Raw genomic sequence first — 20,463 nt, forward strand, 5'->3', positions numbered from 1 at the left:
GATGCCTGTCAAGCATCCTGACATGCGAGACAAGTTTACAACTCTATACACGTGCGGGTGGACACATCAGTGGCATCCTGCACACAGCGAAGAGAGCAGAAAGTGTAACACCTGAGAGCATAAATCGGTGTGTGCTGTTATTTGGTTTTCGGTCAGTTTGGGCGTTTTTCTTTCTCACCTGTGTGCAGCAGGTATCTTTTTTCTTTTTTTTTTTTGTGGAGGAGACAGAGGTGTTATCCGCAGCACACTGTGGATGAAGACTCCTCGGTTTCTTCATGGCAAAAAGACTGAGTAATGTGTGCCTAGCATGGCTGTGGCTCCTGCACCGACCACCCAGGGACCGGTATGGCTTTTAGCCGCATCAGTAAACTGGACCCCCCGTCCCGAGGCATCTTCAGGAAAGCGGCGGTCATGCTGTGCTCCCTGCTCACCTCTCTCTTCCTCCTGCACTGCCTCACCAACCGCTGCAGCACCTCGCCGGTCAGGGCGTACTCCGGCCGGGCTGCGGGGCTCTTCGAGGACTCGAGGTCGCTCAGGACTAAACGACTGGCGTACGAGTGGACCGCCGGGTCGGAGCCGACGGGCTACGGGGCCGCCAGGCGCTACTCGCGGGTCCTCGCGGATGAGCGCGCGCGGCAGGTTTCGGAGCCGCCCGAGGAGTCTTTCATCTTGCCGCCTCCGGATTTAGTTGCCTCCAGGAAAGTGTCGCCCAGGTTCGCAGGTAAACTCAGTCCGCTCGGGGAGGGGAGCAAGAAGCTGCCGCAGGCTCTCATCATCGGGGTGAAGAAAGGAGGGACCCGGGCTCTTCTGGAGTTCCTCCGGGTTCACCCGGACATCAGAGCCGTGGGAGCGGAGCCGCACTTCTTCGACCGCAACTACGACAACGGACTGGAGTGGTACAGGTGAATATTAAAATAATTTGATTATTCATGAGGGCTAAAACTCAGAAGTTAAACACTTTTTAAAACAAATATACATTTAGCGGAAATTAATGAATATGTAGCCTATACACTCAAACTGATGTAACTGTAGAGATTACATTAATTCATGTCTCTTATCATAGGCTGAAGTTCTGTATATTTTTATTTGCCATTAAATTGCCATAATGATAGATTGTGTTTATCGAACTTTTTTTATTTTGCCTACTTCATCACTGATAAAGATTAGTCTACACAACCCATAAAGCTTTATTTAACTTCTGTAGCCTGTTGATTTATTACGCCGCATTAAGCCTGCTTTCACTAGATGTTATCAGGCTGCTCGTTTTGTTGCATATTTTAGGGTTGACTGCCTTCAAGTGGCTTTGGTCATCGCCACAGTGGAATCACGGTTTATCTTGGAGATAAGACGAATATCAAGCATTTATAATTTAAATGAGTTGTAATTTACTTTTTCTCTGTTGAAACATTAATGCCTTACATAACTGCTTGTGAAACTTCAAACAAGTTTCTGCTCCGTTTTAACACTTTTTAAATTCAACTTTATTTATTATTAACACTGTGATAAGACAGACATTTTGACTTTCTACATAACTTTTTCAGTAGTTTTTCTTAAATGTTTAGCATTTTCTTTAACCCATTTGTTCTGTTAAAATCAGACCTCAATCGTATTAGTAGTTACAAACTAATAATTAAATTTGTTACTATTGTTCATGTCAATTTCCATTTGCAAGTAAGCTAAACTCTTACTGGAGCTTCTAATCTAAATGGTAAAACAGATTTTGTTGATGTGCCGACCGTTAAGAAAGTGCAAAACTAATGAACCAAAGTTGGAATAAGAATATTTTACTGCAGATGAATTGCAACAGGACAAAAATTTGACAATGTTTTACTGGATCAAAAGTAGATTTATTTAGTGCATCAAACTTTTTATATTGCGTGGTTTTAAAAACAAACTTTGAAGGTCAAAAGTGTCGATCCTTTAGTCTAATGAGGCAGTTTCAGTCCTAATTTGCCTTTTGCAAAAGTGCAAATTTCGAGAAACTCTGCTGCCACATAAACACTCATTTACTCTCCTCCGATGTCTCCGTCTCCGCATGGAGGAGTACGCCGCGTTTACCTTCTCTCAAGTCCAATGTGTGATTGATTTCATCTGTCACTGCGAGTGTGTGTGAGTGAGCGTTGTGTGTTCACATTTCCACAGGCCTGTGGGGAATAATGGCTTCTCCCTCTCAGTGGTTCCCTGTCTAATGGGGCATTGCCGACATCGCAGCTCTGTTATTAAGAGGGATTAGGGCCATAATGAAAGGTTACCTGAGTGTCTCAGGAGGTATAATTCACCTTTTGATTGAGTTAACACCAAACAGAGCACCCTCTAAAAGCCTGGAGACAAAACTTTTACTCTCCCTCACTGACAACTCCCCCCACAAGAGCCTCCTCGCTCACCCCCTCTTCTCCCCCAAACGCTCTGGCTCTCTCCCATCTCCCACTCACACACCTCCCTCTTTGTGCCTCTCTGAGAGTGAACATTCTCTTTTCGCCATCACTCTTTCACACCCTTCTGTTTACCTATTCATCCATTGTGGGGTTTTATATCCATGAGGGTCCCATCTATCCCGAGGAGTTGCCAAGATTCTCTGGAATTTGGACCGTGCCTCCAAGGACGGACCTTAGTGCCGGTTCCCCCCTTAATGCTGTCCCCGTTTTAAAACAGAAGGGCCCTTGAATTGAAAAGAGGAATAAATAACTGTTACAACAGCGTGGCCCGCTGTGCAGGAGTCCATCTTGTCGGCTCTCCTCGACAGCGTCTGAGAGTCTTCCTGTTGATAGCGTTTGCGGAAGCTTTTGATTGAGTCGCTTTCATTTGAAGTTGTTGGCCTGAGGTCGTGTCGGGGTGTTTGTTGTGCGCCTCAAAAAGGTGCTTGTCGAAACCAGGAAATCGGTCCGATCGCATGGCGAAACTTTTCCTCCCCCCCCCCCCCCCCGTCAAGAAGCGGCACAATCTCGGGGGCCCTCGGAGCCACGGTTACTGTACCGGTGCTTTTAGGATTTGCGTGGGCTGCACACATTTTTAAAACTCATCTGAAAAGGTGACTATTGGTCAGCTAATGTGGCAAAGTTGAAGAAAAACATCTCAGTTGTTAAGATGCAGCTCAATGCTTCCAGTACATGCTGAAAACATAAAAATACTAGTGTCGTTTAAAATAAAATAATCTGTTGGTGTTTGTGCCAAACAAGGCCAGATTTTCTGTGACTAATCACCGTGTCCAATTTGCTTTAATTATGCGATTCCTTTCATTAGCGGCAGTGAACGTAGCAGCTTCCGTCTCAGGAGACTCTTTGTTTATTGTCAGAGCCGATATGTGTCCCCACTGAATCACTGGTCTCCGTGTCCCTCTGGGAATGTGCACTGTACTGTAACACCTCTAAGCTCTCTATGTGGCGTGGCAACATCTCCCGCCTCCTTTTTTCTTTTTTTCCTAGCTTTCTCAGAATTATACTTGTCTAGCTTGTTTCGGGACTTTCCATCAACTGTCCTAAAGAGTCAGTCGCACACCCAAAAAGTATGATGCACACAAATCTGTGATTTATTGAGGAGGATAAAATGTCCCGTTTTGACAGCACGGTTGTCAGAGCATGAAACAGTGGTAGCTTTATACTTTTCCCTCCACTTTTATGTGTCCTAAGACTCCAAATAGTTGGGTGAAATGCTGTTTCACCATCTGAATTTATTCAAATCTTGGTAACAACTTTATATATTTATTTTTTACTCTTTGTTTTTTGTTGTACTTTCAACTAAAGACATAATTTTAGCTCCCTGAATAAAAGCGCTTTTCGTCCGGAGGCCTTTTGTCAAACAGGAAACCAACACCCCGATCGGTCCGTCAGTCAGTGTTACATTTCACTGCACATTTCTCAGCGGTGTACCCATATAATCACATACAACCTGTTAGGCTTTTGTTGTGGAAATGGACACTTGGAGCGAACAAGGAGGTCAAGCACAAACACTGTGAACTAAAGCAGAGGTCCATGCAACAGAGTAGTCCGTATTGTGTTTTTGGTCTACTTGGGTTACCGAACGCCCGGCTTTCACCTGTCTAGACCCAGCCGCGGTTTGTGTTTGAAGTCTGCAGACCCGGTTGGATTATCCTTCACCAGATCCCTTAATGGGTTAATTATCCTTCATAAAAACATGCGTGACCCGTTAAACACGAGGGCAAAGGGCCACCAACTCCGCCACACACACATTCATCTGGATGCAAACAAACACAGCGGCCTTCAGTGTCGGAATACGCATTCAACACAACCAGGCTGATAGTGGGGCTCAGCTTTGACAGGCCTTAAAAAGAGCACAACTTTAGGAAAATAAATAAAAAGCCAGGAAATATGTATGGCAGCTAATGTGTCAGAAAATCTTTTGTGTGAAGTTGATCAGAGTTCGTGTTTCCATTTCAGCTCCTCCTAAAATGTTAAAAGCCATGACAAAGCAAACAGAAAGAGTATTGTGAGCTAGAAAAGCAGAAAAATCACATTAAATTAGGGGTTTCCCTCTTCATAAAACTGGCTTTGTTTGAAAGGACGTTCTGTAATGGTCATAAAAAATGACTCTCGGTCATAAAAGCAGTGACCCGGCGGGGATTTGTGTTAGAAAGCGATCGGATCTGTGTTTCTGTGCCGCACATCGGTCTGTGTGGCGGGACAGAATCAAACACGAACAAATCCAGATGTAAATGTGTGGAATAATAAGAAGTACCCCATCTGTGTTTAAATTCCATAAATGCCATATTTTTTCTTCTTCATTGGTGATTAGCATTTTCTCCTACATCAGGCTACCCGGTCGGGTTTGTTGACACAACTCCATAAAGAAAAAGACGAAAAAAAAAGAAAAGCAAAGAAAATAAAGACACATTTGTCGAGTGCTGACGGTGAAAAAAGCTGCTGAATTCCCAGCGTTTGAAATGAGGCCGACATCCAAGTTTCTCATACGTTGGCTGTGTTTTAGAGTGTGTGTCAATGAATTGGGTGGGCACGGCTTGAAACTCTGGCCTTGTCCGCTGCCGCCAATGACATTTCACTCGTCATTCTGAGTGTGGAGAGGTTTGGCGGACCGGTGGAAAGCATGACGCAACTCCAAAATGGGAGAGGCTCGACGTTTAAGAGTATAGAAACGACTGAGAGCTTCTGTCTTCTGGGACAGTGAAGTCGCTCCAGGGCAGCCTATAGACCTCTAAAGCCTCAGTTCCTACTGTATAATTGTGACCTGTAGGCTACGACACACAAAACAAGTAGTAACACGCGTTCGCACATTGTTTATTGCACCGGGTTGTCATGACAAAAACCACACAGCAGCTGGAACGAGAGGCCAGATTTAACCGCGCGTATACTATGTGTCCACATTTATGCGCTTCTGGATGTAACCCGGCCTGGAATACAGGAATGACATGTTCCACGGAGTTTTAACTGCAGCGATAGAGTTCAAAATAGTTTCCGCCACACTGTATACCAACTCGATAAATACCTCACTTGCCTGTCTGGAGTTATAAAACCATACCAGCCAAAAATATGAATATGATTCTTTTCTAAGTGTGTAAACCCTTAAATATGTGTCTCCGTGGACTGTTCAATGAGGCTTTGCAGGGAGCCATTTGCTTTAGTTTTTCTCCAAAACACAGTTGAGATTTTTAAAACAAACTTTCCCCTAATTGATCGGTTCAGCCTGTTTGGACTCTATGTTGTGAAATGCCAAGCAGCAGATGACATATTCCTGATGGTGCTGAGAAGTGGCTTTGGAGGGTAATTTTCTAATGTAGTTAGAGCCGCTTCGTCATGAAACAGGATGTGGGAACGGGGCTTATTTCGTTTTATATACTACCCAGTACATAAAAACCTGCAGGTCTACCTTCAAGTTTTAAATGGAGTCCGTTCCAAAATAAACCGTTGTTGGCTGGCTAGCAACAAAATCTAGTATGTATTCACTAAACTTGTTACTTGTCTAAAACAAACGTCAGTGCTTCACAGGAGAAGGGTGGAATTTCAACGTGAAAGTGAACTAAAATGCTTTTTTGCAGAATTAAATAATAAACCCAGTGATTTAAAGAAAAAGAGCTTTTTTTGTACAGTATTAGGTGCTTTTCACTACATCTGCTAACAGCAGGTTTGCGGATTGGCAGGTGGAGTAGAGAGGGCCGGCAGCGGCGGGTGGAGAGGTCGCGGTCGGGGGTTGTGGAGGGCGCTCACACACAGCGGACGTAACGTGATCGCCGGAGACCTCCCGAAGCATGAGCCCCGAGCTGCCTTTGGATCGTGAAAGTGATTATCGGGGAGTATAATTGTAAAACCGGGACGCTCACCTCCTGCTGAAGGCATGCAACCCACCCCGCCAACTCCTTGACCTCCGCCACCCCCACCGACATCTTTGCATGCCCTTAGCAGCTGACCCCAGGAGGCCCCCGTGCAGGGGAGGCAGATAGAAGCGAAGGGGACCGTCCAAAGTAGTGCCTGTCAGCAGCTGCCCTCCGGCATCCTGGGAATCTGCCCCCCCGATGGGTGAGTGAGGACAGGCGGCAGGTGCAGGGTGCTCCACAGACACCACCTGGATCCGCACCAGACCCTCACACCTGATGTTTTCACCTGACGCGCCTAAAATAAGAGCCGTTTGTCGACTTCTCGTAATCCGGCGAGGTGATGGAAGCTAACCGGCTCTCACTCTCATGCACATATTCCCGTGGCCTCGGGGACCCAGGAGCTCCGGCTCAGCTTTGACGAACATGTGCAGAAAGGGAAGTGTGATTGATCACAGGAGGGTCACTCAGAGGGCTGCCACAGAATGTGCCACCCTCAAGAGTTCACAATGCCAGCAGATGGTACTGTAACATTAGGATCGGGTTACATTGTTTCTAGGATTCTGTTGTTTATTCACTTTTGGGTTGGTGTGTACACTAGTCGGCAACCTGTTTGACCCCGTCGTATCTCAGGCCCGCTCGGCTTAGCAGCTGTTGGTCTTTTTTATGAGGTATTAGCCGATACATTATGTAGCATTTATTCTGGGATTCATATTTCAAAAGGAGTATTTGAGGTCAGCTTTTTATTCTCCCTGGCCGTACTAAAATACATCGCTCTAGTAATCGTTTCTATCGTCTTGTCGTCTCTGAAGCCGAGATGTTTGACCTTTTCCGAGACATTCGCTTTAGGATTGCAGCTCGCCATTTTCTCGTGCTATACCTGAAGCCCTTTTACTAGTTTAGTGCTTTTCAAGCAATGCCCATGAATGTCAGCGATGTTTATTTTCCTTGACCTCCAATGGAAACCCGGCAGGTAATGTTTTCTAACATTACTGCAGCTCTGCCTTCAGGGCACTTTAAAAGCAGTACGACTGAAATAAAAAAATTTAAAAAAAGAATCATGTTTGCCATTTTTCTTCCTGCACTGTATTTATGTTCCTCTGTGTTTTGAGCTTTTCTTCTTCTTGGCAGTCCGAGGCTGGAAGTTAAGTGTTAACCCTCCACAAACAAAGAGAGGCTGTAACCCCATCATTTGGCACTGGAGAGTCAAGGGGCTTCGGACTAGACCGTTTCAGCTCCCTCTTCGTAGAAGCGAACCGAACAAAACCGCAAAACAACCTCCAGAATTCATCCATAACAAGTCTTTTAGATGATTTGCCAGAGTGCTTCAGGATTTCAGGAAACGTGCAGCCAAACCCATGTTATTTGGGCACAGACGGGCTCGGTAAATGATGCATGGATGGAGCATGTACAGCCCTCCGTGGTGCGGGATTGGCAGGCTGAACCAACGCCTCGACGTGATGGATCTCTCTCTCCCATCTCGCAGGCAACAGCTTTATCACAGGACAGGGAGCCCTCCATATTTTCCACCAGAGGGAAAAAGACAGAGACCGACAGAAGGAGAGGGAGAACCAGAGCTGTGGAAAGCCTGGGAACCAATAAAAAGAAGGAAGCCCTCTCCTCTTGGGTCCCCCATTTTCCGTTCCAACGGTAATGTTTTCTTTAAAATACTTTTGCCACATATTCAAATCATTTTCTCCTGGCACACATCTCCGTCCTGTATTTCAATTCCCTGAAAAATTAAAAAGAAAGAAAAACATTCAAGTGTTTACTACTCGAGGAAGTTGGAGGTTCATCTTTCCAGCCCTTTACTTCCGTTCACTCAGCAGGAAGGTCTCTCACTCTCTTCAAGGGCTCACTGGACAAACACTGGATTGTTTCCCTCTCTGCCGCTGTGCTTAAAGGCACGGACTCTGACACACTCTGCCATGTGTGCTATCTGCAGCTGCCTGTGTGGCGATAGGATGGCAGCGAACATCCTTTTTTCTCTCTTGTTCCATCGGGGCACGGCGTGTGCCAGTCGCCTTGGCAGAGTCCGCCCCGCAGACATGGGCCGGGGCTACGCCAGACGGCACCTCAGGCACAACCTCCATTTGACTGGCCAACCTCGGTCTCCATGCAAAACACACAGAATCACACTGTAGCTAAGCTTGAGGCGCGCGGGTGAGCGCGTACGCGTCTCTTGGAGTCCGTCTGAAATGAGGGATTGGCATTTTTTTGGCGCGGCCGACAAAGAGGCCAACATTATTTCCTTCAGATGTTATTTCCCAGCTTTCAGCACTTGCACATCCAGTGTGTTCTGTGTATTCCTGCTCGATGGCGAAACAAAGAGTCAAGCGGTGGCGATGAGGGAAATAAAACATGCTGAAGATTAGGCAGTTTGGCAGCACTATAGACCGCGACTTGAAATCCCGCACAAACTTTTTTAAAATAGCTAATAATGGAGGTGGTGAATGGAGAGAGAATGACAGAGTGGCATTTAATCTGCCTCGAGGGCTGTTTTATTCAAACAGGAGCAGCGCGGATCCATTGCATGCGCGGTTTTGAAAAGCTACCTGGTTCCTCAAGTAGAGATCCAGCTGTTCAAACAAAATGCTTTACATACAGTCTATTGTACTTTACACTTGAAAGGTAGCACCGCACAAAAGAGCCATTCAGAGTGCTCTATAGCAGGATTTCTCTTCACAAATGATCAGCAAAAAATGTATCACAAACCCTCTGTGAACTCAAACAGAGTGCAGGTCCATTTGTCATAAGTCAAACGAGGTTCGTTTCCATCGCAGCTGCTCCATTTTTTTAAATTTTCTCTTAACATTTAATTCATTCGGCAGAAAAGATGGCGGACAGCTTTTACTAACTACCTCCGAACGCCAGGCTGCTTGATTAAAGAGAGGGAATGTGTTAGAAAATGAGTTTGCCACCCCGGACCAGATTATTGATAGATGGAGTGCAACAGCACAGCCTGCGTCTTTTTACACAAAGATGGAAGAGGGTGATAAAGGTAAAGGTGATTGATATGCCCACAGAGGAGTGCAGGGAAGCCACCCAGTAATTCAATTAATCTTAACCTGAACGCTAGTAATTGCTACTGTAACTAGGTCTGACTGTACATGGGACAGGAGGGAGATTGCTGTCAGAGGAGCATGTCCGGCTAATAGAAGCAGGAAGGAACATCCTCACTGCTCTGGAGTAGCACAAAAGGGCTTCTCTCTTTTTTTTTTAATCCTTTCTCCTAAAGATGAGGATTTGCATGTTAATGAGAGGAGCAGGGAACAGATTTCCTCAGTTATGGACCAGTAACAGAGAAGTGAGAGATGAATCACGGAGGGGAAATTACGGATGCAAAATCCCGGAGAAGCTTTTTCGCTGCCCTAATAAGAAGACACATCCTCGCAATAAAATTCTGCAATCATCTGTGAAGAAAATGTCAAGACGTACAAATATTCCCTTTCTTGCCAAGAATAAGATGAGAAGATACGTACCGCTCTCATATTCGTCTCTTATATTTGAAGTCACAGCCAGCAGCTTAGCTTATCTTAAAGATTGAGGACCCAGAATCACAAACGGTTTTATCACATACAAGGACTTTGGCTTGGTGTTTTGGTGCATAACGATAAATTCAGGGCAATGGTGGATACGCAGTGGAAGAGCTACTGTGCAGTTTGTGCAGGAATGTGCAAAGTATTGACCAGGAGATGTGCAAAAGTATAAGGTACAAAGGATGTGGACACTAATCTAATGTATGTGTTGTGTCCACACAAATATAAAAGTGTGAAAATGTAGGTTTCTACGGGGGATTATGTGCTTGACTACTTCTTTTTACTTCTTTTAGTTTTTGCAAGATATAGCGTGTAAATCAATGAGCTTTAGAGGTGCTGGAAGGCAGATTCTGTTGCCTCACTAGTTCCAGTATTAACGCTAAGCTAAGATAACTGTCTCCTGTTTGTAGCTTCACGTTTAAAGCTATAATCAGTAACTTTAATGAAAATAACTTTTTGTCACATTTGTTCAAACTGTCACTATATTCTGACAGTAGGCAATGAAAGCAAGTGCAGAACTATTCCTTTACTTATAGGTCAGTGTTTTGTGCTCAGATGCTCAAACTAGAGCCGAGAGCCACATTTCCAAATTCTGGACTCCACGCTGCTCTTCGTTAAACAAACACAGGTGTAGTCTTTATTGGCATCAGTGATCGAAGCAGCTCGTTGTTTTTCAGTTCTTTTGTGTCCAGCACCCATTGAGCTCTATAACAAATGATTTTTAGATTGTCAGAAATCCTTTGAATACACCGTGACGTTATTGATCCCATTGTTTCCTGTGAGAGCGCGACAGCGGTTGGAAGGTGTTAACCCGAACAGACGGGACTTCTTTACGGTCAGTTTTTATGCGTCCTCTGGAAAACTTGACACCTTCGAGAATGGCGAGTAAATCACGTTTTACAGTAAAATCTATTTTTCTCACCCTCCTGTGACCCATTCCTCTTCCACACCTATGTCTTCTCATCAGCCCCTCAGTTCCTGTCGCTGAGTTCGAGAGCTGGATCGCCAATCATTTGTGAAAATCGAACCCCGTTGTATCGATAACTTTACGTTTCATTTCTGCATCATTGCAGTGATTTTTGTTGACGCAGCTGGCGACGTCTGGGTCAGTTTGGACCGAGGGGTGGAACAACACTGAGGAGCCTGTGGGACTTGACATGAACCCGAGTCATTTTAACCGTCAAACATGTGGCGGGGCCGGGGCTCATTATATCATTATGTTGTCAGGGCGATTGTTTATTCTGACATTTACGTCTCACGCGCTCACGTCCTCCCCTACGGTCGTGTCATCAATAGGACAGATGAGCGTTCAAAGTCCTCTCCAACATGTTCTTCATCCACTGCAGCTCCCTCCTCCGCCTCCTCGAGCACATCAATTATTAATCCAGCCAATTAGCAGGGCTGCATTATTCACCAGGAAGCTGTGATCACATCCATTAACAGCGCTGCCTCGCCTCATTGTGGCTCTCTAATGCAGCTCTCTCAGAGCTTACAGTCCTACATTGTGCGAATATTTGGCCGCCAAATCGTGTTTCCAGAACATTTAATGTCGAGCTTTGTGATCTTTTTACTTTTTCCCTTTTCAGCTGCTGCACGTATCGAGTACGCCTGACATAGTAATACTAGTAACATCTGTAGTGATTACTTTTGTCATTGCACTATGGGAGTATTTCACAAAAACAATATATATGGTAGTCAACGGCGAGAGACGAAGACTTCTTTGACCCCGTTTGAATTGTGCCATAAATTACACACGTTTGTCAAATCAGGTGCTAAAAAGAAAAACGTTACCATTACTTCCAAATGAAAACATATTAATATTATGCCGTCTTGTTTGTAGCTCTGAAGAGGAAGTGGTTTCACAGAGCGGTGACGCTGATTGCTTGTCCCTACGATTTACGGAGCCTCAAATCTCTGAACAAAATCACTTCCTGTTTTTGCCCGTGTTTACCGGCCGCACATTTGATAAAAAGTGATTTATTTTCATCTGCTTATCTGCTTAATTGATGTCCCCCAGGCCTCCCCGACGTCCGTAATTTTATTACACAAACAATTTAGAGAAGTTTGATTAACACAAATGAGAGTTCGGGGGCCCCCCCACCAGGTTCACATGTTGTTCCTCTACGCTGCTCTTCACATTGACTCTCTGGCTCAGCCCTTGCACCGCAGCCGTTAATAACCACTCCCTGTTACAATAGACAGAAGCAGATATTAATGATTACTCTCTTCATCAACAGCGAAATGTTGCTCTGCTTCACTTTGATTACCAAACGTCTTGTAGCAGTCAGAGTGCCCGTTGTGTGTTAATCATCACACTGTAGTTTAACATGCGTTTTCAAGCCTCACTGGAACGAGCCGATGTGTGGCTGATTTAAAAATCCTTGCCCTCAACCAGATTGTCATTACGGCCATTGAGACGCAACCGTATTGATCTTCTTGTTTTGGCTTCAGCGCGAGCATTGATTTATCGGCCCTCTGAGGGAGCTGTGTGTAATTAGGCTCATATTGTCGAGGGTTCACCCGGCCATCGCCTCAGCTGATAGTGCTCCTCATTGATGATTCTGTGCTTTGTTTGCTCTCCCAAATGTTATGTGAGCGCTAATGGAGAGGCCTTAACACACACACACACACACACACACACACACACACACACACACACATGCATGCTCAGACTCAGTGGCTGTCGTGGGCAGGTCTGTTTCTGACATACCATTTATTACATCATATTATTTTCCGCTCAGGCCAGCAGCAGCAGCAGCAGTGAATATTCTCTTTCACCGCCCTGTTTTTGCTCTTATGTTCCGTCTCTCTTTCTCGTATCCAACTAGCTTTTAAACAGGGTCGGCCGTGGCAAGGCGTAAATCCTCCCCCCCCCCCCCCCCCCCTCCTCCTCCTTCTCCCCCCTTTACCCACAAAGCTTTTACTTCTTGCAATCCAGTGCCAGTGCGCGTTTCTAGCTCTCCCCGATGAACTCTTGGATGCACATTACAGCAAAACTACAGTCCCTTTTAGAGGAGCTCTTTTGAGTCTCTAGGTGAATGTAGAAACACGCACATGCAGACAGACGCACTCAACATGTAACACACTTTGGCAGACAAACATGCACTCCCTGTAAATGTGTATACATTTTGATTTTGCGTGAATTCACTGGAGCAAGAGCTAGTTTAACTGTTGCTTCGCCGCCATTTTCCCCCCATAGGTTTACAGTTGCATTACAGGCCGCGTAATGTGAATGCAAATGTAATTGAAAGTGGTTCATAATGGCCTCCATTCAACTGTCACGAATATGAATGGCACTAATATGCATTTCGTTTTGGTTTGCTTCTTTTCTCCGTTGGATGCGTTCTCTTGTTGAACGATCGTGCGCCCCTCCTCGTCTTTGTCTTTACACTCTGCTTGTTTATTTTTTAATTGCGATTTGGGGCGGACCATATTTTTTATCTGTATGTAAGGCACATCCGTCATTCAAGCCTGGCAGCGTTTGACTCAATAACCACGCACATATCCAGCCATTATCCCTCGGCGGAGCACTCCCTCAATGTTAATGTGTTTTTAGGACGATTAAATCAATGTGAATTATTGAAAAATAACCCCTCTTGATAACATGAATCATCAGGCCTGTGTCCCCTCCCCCTTTGAACACCTCATTTACCATCTCTGTGGCAACGTGCCGGGGAACCAGCCGACGTGCCCTTCGAGTGCTCACATTCGATCGGGTTGTGGTGCCGGCTCAGCAATCAGATGGGCTAGAATTAGAACATCCGTTATTGGACCACTGCGAGCAAACGGCTGCATGCGCCACTCCTCTGTGATGCCAAACATAAATACGCCGCAGACCTGCTCGTAAAAGAGTGAAGTGCAACATCCCTCGTGGAGATAACTGTTTATAGCTGTTCATGAGTAAGAGCCTTCTTAGTCAGTCCTCTAGCTCGGCTCCAATGCTTTACTAGTTTAACACCCGAGGTGAAGTATCAACCGGAGGCATCAGTTCTGCAAAATTCATCTGGATATCAGTTTAGGTGAATATATCTGGTGTTACTGTGGTTTCTCTCTCTTCACGTGTGCAAAAAAAGATTTTTAAAACGTGTGGTTTCACTGCCATGTAGCAGAAATGTCTTTGTCGCATGTCGCCAAGCTCCCTCTCGCCATGTGTTTCTTGTCTGTCTCTAAACAGGCACTACCAAAATTCCTTTTAGAAACATAATCGTTTAGTCTGCTTGCTCAGAGTTATTCATTTTGGCAAAAGAAATTAGTAGAACAAAAACAAGGCGAGAAAACATAATTTTGCTAAAATATGAAAGTTGTAGAGCTGAAACGATTAGTCAATGAATTGGTTAGTCAATCGACAGAAAATGTATCTGCGACAATCGATTCATAATTAATAATCAATGAAAGGTCCAGTGTGTTTCAAGTGAGTGTACGGTGGAAGGCCCTGGAGACCAAATCAACGATGTCCCCCGGGGTTGCCGACCACGGTCAGGAATCCGAAGTAGGTTGGTTTGTCCGTTCTGGGCTTCTGTAGAAACACGGTGAACTCCCCTGAAGAGGATCTGCTCCGTATGTAGATGTAAATGACTCGGTTTAAGGTAACAAGGACACAAGTCTTATTTTCAGGCGATTATACAGCAGAGAAAACATACTTATTAATAGTATATTTCATTTCTGCCAATAGATCGCCCTAAATGTTACACACTGTTCCTTCACGAGAGTGTAACGGGTATTTTTCACTATTTTCCTGAAAGTTGACATGCAATAATATTGAATTATTGCACAGTTAAACACCCCATTACAACAACAACAAAAAAGGAGTTTATTGGGTGGGATCCACCTTGTTGCTGCATCAGCAGTTCTAACAGGTTACACGGAGCACACACCCTCTTGTAAATCTGATGTTTCATATTATGTCAAAATGACACATCATTTGCGTTTGTGGTTCGTGTCAGTTTTTGTCTCTCTGCTCAAACTCACTTTCCAGCTCCAGCAGGACGGCTTTTTTTGGCAGAGAGCAGAAGAAGTAAAAAAAAAGAAAAAGCTCCACTACACTATTCACATTGTCCTAACCCCGACAATGAGGCTCTGCCCTGTAATTACATTCTATTTCTAAAACCATCCGTCTTTGCTCGCGGAGAGCTGACAGGCTAAAACATTAGCACGTTGTCAGCGGCTTCTCAGAATGCCGCAGCTCTCCGTTACACTCCATATTATCTCGCTCCGGCTTCCCAGATGGGGTTACCTCTCTGCAGCCCCGGGAGGAAGAGGAGGTGTTTTCCTGTTGCGCGGGGCCAGTTTAGCTCAGCCGTCACGGGGCCTCCTGGTTTTCTCACTGCGGGGTCTGTTGAATTCTGGGTCACAGCCCGGCCCCAGGCAACCACTGGCTCCGCTTTAGCCATTTCTGTGTCGTTTTAGCCCCCCTGTGACATTGTGGGTAATTTTTCACTTTTTCTTTCTGGTGACAACCTGCTCTCCTTCGCGCGCTCCCCCACCTCACCGGCGCTGCCTTTCAATCACTCTTGTGACCGGTGCTGATAGCGTGGCGATCTCGCACTCGCACACCTCTGCATCACCTGTTCGTTATGCCGCCTCGACAGAAACGAGCTGCACGAAGTTTCCATTTTCCCCGGGCTATTTATTTAATGGATAATGCAAAGGGTGGCGAAAAATGGAAATCACGCTGCCGACCATGTCTTTAACCCCGGCTCCTCCCTGCCCGCCTTCCCAAACTGCATTCATTCTCATCCTCGAAGACCATAAATCATTTCGGTAACTTGTTATTACCGAGCTTGTATTAATTCTAAAAAAAATAAATAAAATCCTATAAAATATTCAAAAACAAGCTTCTACATGCATAAAGGAGCATAATCTTCATCTGCCTCTATCGGTGTCTCTCTGGCACCGCCATCTAGGAAAAAGAAAAGATTGAGCGAGCCTGTTTTGTAATGAGTTCACGTCAAAAGCAGCGATAAGAGGGAGCGTTCACACATGCTCATCTCTGCCCCGCTCTGCTTCTCCCGCGGTGGTGGCGGAGGATGCGAGCTCGCTGGTGTGGCCCCGCTGTGGCTTTGGCACGACGACGAGGAGAGCGATGTCGATGGTGCCAGCCGCTTTGTATTCTGAGCCTGGGAGTAAAAGCATGGAGGGAGGGAGGGAGGGAGAAAATGAAATGGGGGGGTAAGGCGGTAGACGGAGAGGAAGAGAGCACAGAGACAGTGTAATCACTTTCACACTGCCCGATACTGCTGTCCGCCTGATGCTCGGCTCTTCTCTACCTCCCCCTCTCTCTCCCAAAATCTCACTATCTGCCTCTCCTCTGCTTTCTCTTAGCAGGAACTTGAGCTCTCCGGATTTCTGCATGTATTGAATATGTGCAGCACCGTTTAGCTATCTCGTTAACTTTTGCTCCAGCTTTAGACTCCTCGTGCTCCTGAAACATGGGTAACTGTCGAATATTTGGCTTTCATAATGTTCCAGCTATCGGATTTCATATGGAAATGACGGCCTCTTGCCCTCTGCTGCTTGTAGGTTCTGAGACAAAGTACTGTAAAAAAAAAAAAAAACTGTAATGCATTTCAACATGATGGCAGCTGAAACTGACACCGACTGCCTCTCGGCTGCCGTGAGGCAGTCGGCGGCGTCTGAGAGTAAAATACAATGAAGTTCTGAGTTCACGGCGAGGAGATCTGCCAAACCCGTCTGCTGGCTGCGATGCTACCTGACTAATTTTGGCTTCGATGTACGCTTGTGTTTGAACAGGACAATGACTCCCTTTCAGAAGTCGTTCTATTTTAGAAAAATCCCAGGCGGTTTACAGTCAGAGCTCTCAGAAGTACGCCAGCAAGCGGCTCTCAACCTGTCAAGTTGCTACTTTTACAGTACGGGTATGATTGTGAGTGCATTTATACGCCTTCCTGGGCTGTGGTTCTCAGATGGAAATATTGTTGTGAGATTAAAGCAGATATTCAGATTTGGGTTTTGAGGATGACACCTCCACCTCCAGATTTCAGTCTTGTGGAAATGTGCAAAGACTAATGTATAATGTAGCAGCAACACACACACACACACACACACACGCACCGTACAGTCATGCCACCACGTCCACATCTTCCTCAGCCTTCCTTAAATCCTCCCTTTTCAAAATCCCCAAAATATATATTTTTCTAGTTAAAAAATATGGCTGGTAATATTATATATTTGTCTTATTGTCATAAAATTCCATGAAAAGATTAAAAACAACAATGAATTGATCCTACTAAAAAGTTTTTCATCTGCTCTAGTCCTCCCTTGTTGTTCAAAGTCTGTTTCATATATGCAACGTACCCTCATTATGATATCTTTTTGCTCATTTGCTGTGCGTTCTTTTATGATGTCCAGCAACACAATTTTCGCTCTTTACGATGCATTCCTTTCAAAATAAAATTCCGTCTGCACAGGAAAACAACTTCTTTAGGTTTAGGAAAAGATTGTAGTTCGGTTTCTAAATAACTACAGAAGTGGTGTTTCTTAAGAATGGAAGTGACGTGACAAATAAGTTTGTCGCTCTTCATACTTCCTGGTTCACCATTACGTGGATTTTAAAAGAATTGACTTTGCTGGATATACACGGTGCATATTTCAGTGTATGATAACAGCCTGATCTATGAGCCACACAGTTTATCTGGAATCAATCCGACATACGCCGCCCTGCTGCCATAAACAATCGTGCGCCACAGCTGAAAATAGTCCCCAAGAAATGCCCGATTTTTTTCTGTTTCACGTCTTTGAGAGAAACCAAATGAGGCTTGGAACGGAGTGCCACAGCCAGCATGGGGGAGTCCGGAAGTATTGAGGGACTTTTCATGGGATTTGCTGACAAAAGAACATATGTGCAGCCTTATCTTTACTGTGAACGACTGGGGAGACGTCTTAAAAGCTCCTCCCTTTAGGTGACCCTCACGCTGACATCTTTACAGGAGCTCCCCACTGGATGCTAGTGGACCGTTCTGGTGAAACACAAGCCTTAGCGACTCCTGCCGCTGTGCCTCTTACGGTATAATGGAAAACAGATGCAGCGTTAAACCAGCGAGGGTTAAAAGCAACTCAGGATTTTAAATAAACTGTGATTCATCGTTGCCCCCCCCCCCCCCTCTGTCTCAGGGTGTTTACAGCAGGATAGGTTCATGGAGCAACGTTTGATAAGGACACACGCATCGTTTTAAACGATGGCGGACGTTGCTGCATGAATAATGCCGCATTGTATCGATGCGCTTAATGCATGTTCAAGGTGTGGCCAAACTTTTGAACTGCCTTTTTTAAAGTGTTCCCAAGAGTTTTATGACCAATCGCGTTTCGTGTGCATGAGACGAGCTCTTGAATCTGCCCACGTTTCATTGACTGTAATGAAACCTTCATCTCTGCTTTAACGAGACGGTTTAATAAGCCGCCGATCGGACGACATATCAGATCACAGAAGAAGAGCTGAGGGATACGGTAGAGCGGATTAGAAAACATCACCACGTCCCTTGTGGGGCTCTTTCCTTGATTGAAGATCACCCCCAAAAAATCTATAAGGAGAAAGATGAAAGTGCAGCGCACCAACAAACACAAGAGGTGGAACATTTGGGTGTTTCCCCCCGCAAAAAAGGAGAAAATGTCAAATGGTTTAAGTGTTTGCTGAGGAGGAATGCTGGTGCCAGTGTCTCTCAGGCTACAAAGAGGGAACTGGGGAAAGGATTGTCTTTCTGCCAGCCCATCATTTCATGTTCGTAGAAGGATGTGAAGCTGGGCTTTAGTTATCAGACTTTAGCCTTCACATTTTTTAATCACAAGCTTTTATGTCTTACTCCCCCCCCCCTGAGCTCTAATAGTTGAGTCGCTGCCCGTCTTACAGTGGAGGCACACACATGCAGGCGGAATCTGTGCCAGCAGAAATGTGGCTCATAACAGATATCTGTTTAGCGACAGTCTATGTGGCGTATTCAGCAGACTGAAATGTTTATATTGAATGTTTCAGCAGCTTGAAAATCACCATGGTAATGGTCCCAAAGACAAAAGCCCTCGCCTTTTGTCAAGGGTAATTATCGCAGAGCAGTCCCCTCAAAGCCTTCCATTTGGCTCTGAACAATTTCACATTTAATTTTGCTCGCATGCATTTGACACAGTGCTTTTTAAAAAAATAATAAACTGTATTCAAATCAGGCTTGAATGTGGAGTCTAAACACCCATTGAAATGGTTTCCGTTTGAGGCAAGTGGCTCATTTTTCTCCCTCGGATTATTTCCACGCTAGAAACTATAGAGAAAAGGATAAGGAGGGCTATAGAAAGACCACTGGGAATTTCTTAATGAAGCCACCTTCAGTATGTAAGCGAACATTCAAGGAGCACAATACCTTGAAAATGAGCTTCAGCATTAAACCAAAGTTAAGGTGTCTTATCTCCCACAAGCTGTTGAGACCCTAAAAACTGACTTTGCAGAAAGAGAAAAAAACGGCATTGAGCCGCTACCAAAGCCGATCCCGCCGAAGTGTCATCTCCACGCGCTCCGCTTCAAACTCCATGTAACTCTGAACAAGTGGGTCAGAGAAATATGAAAAAGTAATGTGCGCGCCGTGTCTGAGAATCCTCCTCAAAAGATACATACAGCCCATGCATACCACCGAGAGCTGCTGTTACGGGTTATATTTAGTGGTTATAGTAATTGTGAAACATGAATCACCAAATGCAAAGTATAGCCTCGTCTCAAGCTGGCTCGCTTTCAGTTTGTGTGGGTTTTTCCAGACTCTAGAGGCAACGATCAGAATCGGTTCTCAGCTAACTCGGACACGGGCTTCTGCTCTCACCACGTTTTTTACACCTGCCGTTGAAATGCATCTCGGGCGATCACATGTCGATGTAATTGCACCCGTCCGCGTGAAAATCCAGGTGTAAAAGCATTGCGGACAGATTAATATTCAATTGCTCAAACCACCTGGGGAGGTGTAAAATAGCACAATTTCTCAAAGCCATATGTGGGTTTTTTTTTATAATTCACTCAATTCACGGTATCACCAACAATGTTACAGATAATTTGTGCTAAGTTTTGATTTGATCCGAGCAGAAAATTGAGAGAAAATAAACACCCTCCGGCTACAGGAGACCTATTTAGATTCAGAACCGAGAGGAAGAATGCTTACAAGGTTGGTGATCCCCTCCTGCGCCAGCATGAGGTTGACATTTGTGGTTTTTGAGTGGGAAAAAAAACTATTAGATGGATTGCAATTAATTTTTGCACGGACATTCAAATTCCCCTCCGGAATGCATCAGTTGAATATTTTCAGTCCCGATACCAAGAACCGATTATGTCTTTATACTATTGCACTGTCACCAAGTCAAATTCCTTGTATGTGCGAACATACTTGGCAAAAAATTCTGATTTTAATTCTGATGCCCGATCTATTTGAGTCAGTATCGGACTAATAAGGTTGAATTGTAATAACAATGGTGATTCCCTAACTTTGTTATTTGGCGCCGTCATCAAGTCAAATCTTAAATTAGTTCATTATTTTTGTTTACGCACAAATGTCTGCAAACTCATCGTGTTTAGTGCTAATTAAACACATCTTGTTATGCTTTAAAAGCTACAGTGGGTAAAAAAGTATCCGCTTGTATAAAAGGCCAGTTGTAAATGGGGTA

The 20,463-nt window shown here is 44.9% G+C and overlaps 1 protein-coding gene across 1 annotated transcript in view; it reads left to right on the forward strand.

Annotated features, from left to right (window-relative positions):
* Positions 1 to 312: 312 nt before the first annotated feature.
* LOC306712807 (heparan sulfate glucosamine 3-O-sulfotransferase 3A1-like) overlaps positions 313 to 20,463 on the forward strand; it is a gene marked incomplete at its 3' end in the record, with an annotated part of 29,125 nt that continues 8,974 nt past the window's right edge. Inside the window, exon 1 of the mRNA XM_079182227.1 lies at positions 313 to 902. Within this exon, the coding sequence (XP_079038353.1) occupies positions 346 to 902 (557 nt within the window). The 5' untranslated portion in view covers positions 313 to 345. The remainder of the gene's footprint in view (positions 903 to 20,463) is intronic.

Source organism: Pholis gunnellus, assembly GCF_910591455.1.
Source record: "Pholis gunnellus genome assembly, chromosome: 21".
NCBI classification, from domain to species: Eukaryota; Metazoa; Chordata; class Actinopteri; order Perciformes; family Pholidae; genus Pholis; species Pholis gunnellus.